Consider the following 7,498-nt stretch of genomic DNA (forward strand, 5'->3'; position numbering starts at 1 on the left):
AAAGCTTGCAACCCCATTTGCAAAACCTTCACCAAGTGTTGTGCCTTATGGACCATTCATTATAAAGCCCCTTAAGCTCATCAATTGATAAGTAGGAGATAATTTCAAGAGCAAGTCAAATTGTGATATTGCTACCAGAATTTAACTGTGTGATTTTGAGTCAAATTCACTTAACCATATTTCATGAGTAGTGATTCAACATGAATCCATCTCTCATGAGAATATTGCCAATTTTCTGCAGAAATTATCTCCTAAAATATTGAGAATCTAAATAAGAATTTAGAAAAAAAGTAAAATTTCCGAACCTGCAACTTGTAGATCCAATAAAAAAGGTGGGGTACACTCCATAGAACTGAGTGCATGTACACTGTCCCATACAGTATTTTTGACGATGAAATTTGTCATTGCTGAATAGACTAGACATGCATTGAGGAATGCCTTAAGAGTGGTTTACTTTGATAATCCGCTGGTATATATGATCATGACAACATTTTGTTTACAATATAACGGACAAATCTCTTTAAATGAAAGTTCCTATCAACAAACCAAACTGGATGATTTCGAGAAATCTGATTTAGTGCAGTTTACATCACCACATGTCAAACAAGCTTCTCATGTGTCTTAACTCTTACAGTTCATATTACCACATCTGTGAAAAAAAAAAAAAGTAGTGCAATATCAAGTGTTTCTCTGCCATTGTCACTGAGGAGATGGTCCCTGAAATATTTCTTTCCTGAGTGATTGTGATAATATCTTGCTCCCCAACATCATCAGTTGACAAATATATTGTTATTTCAAATAAAAATCCCTCATCCGCATGCTAATAGTTTTTAACAGACCATTGTCTATTCATAATTAATTCTATTAAGAAACAACTAAATTCAAATCATTATACAATTTAAGTGCACTGAAGCACTAAAAATATACAGAATGTTCTTTTCATTGAAATGTCTAAAAAGCAATCTACCCTGTCCAAGTAAATGGTCTCCATAATAGAACTCACAAGCACACCACAGAATTTTAAGTGGGCTATGATTCCCACTTTTATTTAGTAATTATATGGGCTGCTCCCAGTTACACAAACCTTACAACCATATAAAACCCTCACACAAAGACAAATCACTTTTAACATTTAAAACGTTAATTTCATAGTATCTTGGCACTAAATATCTCCATGACATGCAACAATATTAAGAAGAAACCTTGAGAAACACAACAATTTCCCTAGAATAGAAAGTAAAAGGAGCAGCTTAGCTAGCGGGGCATTTGAATCCAGGAGGGACAGTGAGCCCACAAGAAGCAGCAAGGCTGAGAGCAACTGGAAGGAGTATATTGAGGTTGAGAAGCTTAACCCTAATTGTTGTACACAAACAAAGTGCTGCCTCTAATGCTGCAACTCCTTGAATGACAGGGCAGCACTGGTTTATAACAGGATCTCCTATGCCCACATGAACAAGACTATTCAGAAGATCAACGCAGGCTCCAAGCTTCACAGCATCAAGTGGACAACTAGCTTTAGAAGTAGGAGCCCATGACATTATCATAACAATAAAGAGCAAAGCTATGGCTTTTCTCATTGTGTCGAATATCTTTATGTCTGCTGAGATAGAATAAGTGAGAATTCTATGAGCTCTGCAGGCTTCTGATTGAAGAATTGGTGAGTCCTGAATGGGATTTATAGGGTTAATCAGGTGACTTCATAATTTAGTCCGTGATTGAAGATTGAGCCCGTGAACTCGCAAGTGAACTGTTCGTAATTGTTGAAAGAAAACAAAAGTTGCCCCATTTTCCACAATTCCTCGCTGGTAGGGTCTCCCATGTTAGGTTTTGTTTGATGAAATAGCGAGTTCAAGGCAATTAGTTTTAAGTGATTGGACCTTAATGAGTTTGGCTATCTTCTTTACAAAATTGTACGATTATTTATTACTTTTGAGGGTCGATGTTACTTGTAACAGAAAAATCGTTAGGGTTGTTTTCACGTGGGTGGATGCCTTTTTATTATATTAATTATGTATTTGGATATTATTTTATTATGTAGTTTATCTATATTAATTAGATTTAGTGAGTTTTTTATAAATTTATAATTTAAAATAATGTAAATGGAGTAACAAAAATAGGTCAAATAAGACAAACATTGGGAAATTCTAATAGACATATAACTATTGAGTTTAATGGAGCAGATTTTAAGTTTACAACGATAGATCAAAAAGTTTAATATTACCAAATGCTTTAAAAATTAAATTGCTCCAAAGAAACATTGGATCATATTCATTAAGCAAGTTTTTATCCAAATTTTCACTATTTTTTAAGTTATTTCAATAAATTTCAACTACTTGTGAAAGTTATAATATTGATCAGTCTTCTTAAAAAGTGTTAGGCATGTTCACTACTCATTTGTAAATGAAAGACTAAAGATTATTGAACCCTATTTATGAAACAAAATTCTCTATCAATTTATTTAATTTTTATAAATACTTTTGTTTAATTCAAATGATCATTAATGAGAACAATAATTGCTTCTTTACTTTCAATTTTCAATGCTCTTTAATAAAATGGAACATAATTCTTTTATCAATTGTTCATCATTTAAAAAAATATTTCTTATATTGTTATATCATCAAGAAAATGAGATATAAAATACCCTAATTTCTTCAAAATTGTTACAAATAGGAACCATTTTTAAATCAAAATATTCATCTAATTTTAAATATTTATCTTAATTGATCTTGTTTGGGAAGATTGATTTGTTGGTGATTTATTGCCAAGGGTTTGCAAAGGTCTTGGAAGATGGCTCTGAGAGGATTGGACCCTAGGATGGTTGCAAATATTTTTGATATAATGGAGAGGAGGGTTGATGAGATAATAGCTCAGGTGGATGATGTTGTGGATGCTACTTTTTCTAAAAGAGTTGAGAAATAGAAGAAGGAAGTTGTATGTTATTGGAGCTGGAGTCTACCAATCTGGAAGAGAGTTGTCTAGCTAGTTGAGGACTTGTTCAAGAGAGAATATGGCATAGCAAGGTCGAGGTGGAAGAGTTTGGGTTTGTTGATTAGTTTGTGGAGCCTAATACAAAACCTATAGAGCAACTAGAGGTTGTTACTGAGGATATTCCTAACCTTATTGATGCTGGAATGGAGATTGGATTTCATGATCAGTTGTTTGAGTCTAACATGGAGATTGCAAAGCACTCAATCATGGATGATCTAGTTTCTTTTGGTGAAGATGAAGATGGTTGTGGATTTTTCATTGGGCATCAAAGTGTGGGACACACTTTTCTTTTTGCACTTGGGGAGTTTGATGTAGGAACATCTTGGGGTAGTTGGTTATTACATGATTAAGGGATTTTGGTAGGGTTGAGTGGATCTATTTGAGTTTTGGGTAGTTAATTATGATGTTTCTTTTCCTTGTTTCCTATTTCTTTTCCTTACACTTTCATCTCCTTAATTAGATGTGTGGTGGAGGTATTAGCATAACTTAGTGATTTTATCTATCTAGATTTATGAATTTATTTTATCCAAATTTTATGAATAATTGTTCCTAATCCATATATATATATATATATATATATATATATATATATATATATATAATTGCTTAGTTAGTATGTTAACTAAAAAATATCTCTCTTCTTTCTATTTTATTCTTTTTTTTCCCTTGATCAGTAAATGGCCAAGATCTTGATTATATTTATTAATTCAAATTAATAATTTACAACAACATTTCTCCATTTAAACAAGCACTAGTAGGAAAGAATGAAGAAGAAAATCTCCAATCTAGCTTGGGACTAATGTCCTTTATTATTACAATATAAAAGGGGTATACCCCAATTCAATTAACTCAAAATGTTATTTTCACAAAAGAGAAGTACAATCCAAATTAATACATTTGTCATTAAATTTTGAGTACAACTATGACCACTTTAGAATGACCATTTCAGTCTTTGCACTTTTGCATCCCTTCATAATTGCTCAAAGAACTCCACCCTGCCTTCTTAACTTGACCAGCAGAATTGTAAGTGATAAAACTACATAATCATATTAAATATAATGGATGCCTTGGAAAGTGATTATCACCTTTCTCTAATTTTTATGTGCTATTTCTTTAAAATACATATGTTGAAATAATTATTATATCCTTAGTTAGCAGAAGCTTAATAAAGTTTATTAAAGTTCCTATCCAATTCTAATATCGAAGTAGCACCTTTATAATCTATAAATCAAATAGCCAACACCTAGACCAATCTTCAAAAGGAACAATAGAACTTAGCAATAATTAACTAGGTATTTATACTAAATATCAAATTGTAACTCTAGATTCAACACCTTAAATCCTTATTCCATTCTTTAAACACTAGACTACTATACCAACAAAAAATTTGAGTCATACTCCATATAACCATGTTAAGAAGAGATTTGAACATTGATTAACCTCCTTGATGCAAATCCGAATCTTAAGAGGAATTAATTTTAATATCCTATTTATCAGAGAGCATACTGCCCACTCTAAATTTCAAACCAAAGAAAGGTAAATAGAACTTAAATATCATTGCTGGCCTTATCTCCTCCAACCCCTATATTAGTCTAAACAAAATGGTAATAAAAAAAGAGTCTAAATCCTGACAAAAGAGAGTTAGAAATAGAGCAGCTCTCCTAATTTATATCTAAAATGCTAGACAATATAGTATTACGATCTAGGGTTAGCACCTCAAATTGATCTAAATTGGTGCTAAATTTCAGGTACCTCAAATGAAACTTTTTCAATCTATATCTACCTAACTAATATAGCTAACCTCTATGTCAAACAAAAAAGGATTTTAGTAAAAACTAGGCTATACAACAAAAGCAATATTACCAGCTGGAATCTTTAAAATGTCTCCTCTGTCCGGCATGCCATACATGAATTGTGAGCCTCTTATTTGAGAGGTTATGGGTTTGACTCTACAAAAGCTTAATAAATAATATTAATTAATCACACCACATAATAATAATGGATCTTGGCTCCAGCCTTTTACTGATGAAAAGTATAAAAATTTATATATTACTATTTTTTTATGAGTCAGACTATGTATTATAATTATATTCATTTGTAAACAAGGATCACATAGTGGCTTGTGTTTTGCATGTAGTTTAATTAACTAGAGTAATGATAATAATAATAAATTACTGAAACAATTTAATAATAGGGGGAAAAAATTGCATTTAATTAGTTGAGATAAAAAATATTAAGGAAAAGTACTCATTTTTTCATTCATAGATAATTTTTTCACTATTTTGATTCTAACTTTTCAATTATAATTTATAAATTTTAATTCTATAATGTGTTGGAAGTATCAAGTACAAAGTCTAAATTGAGTTATTCTCAAATTTTGACTATGGTAAGATCTATGTGGAAAGATGAATTGGATGAAAACAAGTTTATAGAATATACATTGTTATTTTTAATATTTTAAATAAAATTAATTTAATCTAATCCAAATGTCCTTTTACATAAGAAAAGTGAAAAATAATTCATAATTAATAAATTTTAGTGTATAGTTATAAATAAATTAATAGAATTGTTGAAAAAAACAATGTTTTAATGTAGTCAACTCTTTTTAGCATGAATCTACAATGTAATCAATATTAAAATTAATATATGTTATCTATTTCTTATATTTTATTTACAGTTAATGTTTCTAAAATATATTATGCACTTCAATTATAATTTCATATTTTTATATTAAATTTTTTTTTTTTAAAAAATGGACTTCTACTTCCTTCTCCCCAAAAAGGTCTAAGATAACACAATTTTTCTAATTAATAAAAATATTCCAACATTTTTTCATCATAATAATCCACATATACCTAGAAATCTAAGTAACTTTATTTTATTGCATTTTACTATATAAATATAAGGGTAGTTTAATTTTATCACTTTTGTTATATACATTTTTTTAATTAAGCTTTTCTTTTATATTTTATTTATATGTTCTTTTATATAAATAGAAATTTATTTATTTTCCCTCTTAGAAAATTTCATTATTAATGATATATGAATATAAGTGTTATGTAATTACAGGAATTTGGGCAAAAATATTGCAATATGGAGAACCTTTGAAAGATTCTTATAACACAAAACCCATTTAGCCAATCATATAATATGTATAAACTATAAAAATAATAAATGAATAATAAAAGTTTATAAGTGTTTGAATTATTTAAAAATAAGTACTTGTGATTGGATGATAGATGATAAACTAATAGAATAATGGTGCAAATTGAATGCAATAGTACTAGCCTACGACATGAAAGTAAATTGTGTAGAGAGAAGTACTAAGGATTATAGTTTTGTTGATATACATTACATGTGTTAAAAAGTTGTAGTTTTGATACACAAAGATAGAGTATAGTTTTCATAACATGTCCTCTCTTGGTAATTACTATTTTCAATTAAATACTCTTGTTGAAAAAAATTATATATTAAAAGAAACTAACAATTTTTTTTATAGAATCAACTTTCTTAATTATAGATTTAACTTACATAGAGACAAATGAACTACAATGAAGTGAATTTATAAATAATATTAATAGAATTTAAATTATTTATCAATTTTTATATTAAAATATATGACTTGAAGATTGAATTGAAAAAATCCAATCAAGATTTGTATTTCTAGCCGTTACTATCCTATGAAATCATAACATTGAGATTTTAATATCTACCAACCTTAAATTCAAAACGTCAATTAAACACCTTTAACTACTAACAACTTGTTATCTTATGAAATCATAATATTGAGATTTTAATATCTAACAACCTTAAATTCATAATGTCAATTAAACACCTTTAACTACTAACAACTTGTTAAATAGTTCTATTATTCAATCATTATGCTTCAAAGAGATTTGAATAAAAGTCTAAGTTGGTTGTCTATTCTTGAAAACTAAGCATATAGTTATAATAAGTTGAATTCATACAATTTATATATCTCAAGTTCTTTTCAAACATGTTTTATATGTTTGATATTTTTCTATATTTGTGTATCCTAAAATATTTTGGTACTATAAAAAAATATAAAATAATTATATTTTACAATAATGAAATAATTTATTATTCTTATTCTTAACTTTTTGTGAAGTTTTTAATTTTGAAATTTTTGCTCTAGCTTTTTGTGAAGTACACATTTGTTCTTTCTTCTATAACTAATTTTAATTTTGAAGAAGTGAAAAATATTGACAATCTAACGATTTAAAAAAAAATTTAAAAAAATTCTAAACCTTAATATTGAATTGAAAAAATCCAATCAAGATTTGCATTTCTAGTAACAACTTGTTAAATAGTTCACTATTCGGTCATTATGCTTCAAAGAGATTGGAATAAAAGTCTATAATTGGTTGTCAAATGTGAAGTGTATAAAATTAGAAGGTAACTCTCAAAATGAGGAAGAACTAGATTTGAATTCTATATTCTTGAAAACTAAATATAGTTATTATAAGTTGAATTCAAACAATTTTTATAT

The 7,498-nt window shown here is 28.3% G+C and overlaps 1 protein-coding gene across 1 annotated transcript; it reads right to left on the reverse strand.

Moving 5' to 3' along the window:
• Positions 1–922: 922 nt before the first annotated feature.
• Positions 923–1,662, reverse strand: LOC149556130 (36.4 kDa proline-rich protein-like). The gene has a single exon (XM_089830253.1). The coding sequence runs from the start codon at positions 1,575–1,577 to the stop codon at positions 1,251–1,253; it is 327 nt and encodes a 108-aa protein (XP_089686379.1). The 5' UTR covers positions 1,578–1,662; the 3' UTR covers positions 923–1,250.
• Positions 1,663–7,498: the final 5,836 nt, after the last annotated feature.

This window comes from Cupressus sempervirens, chromosome 5 (assembly GCF_028749045.1).
Source record: "Cupressus sempervirens isolate cs-2001-9-10 chromosome 5, ASM2874904v1, whole genome shotgun sequence".
NCBI classification, from domain to species: Eukaryota; Viridiplantae; Streptophyta; class Pinopsida; order Cupressales; family Cupressaceae; genus Cupressus; species Cupressus sempervirens.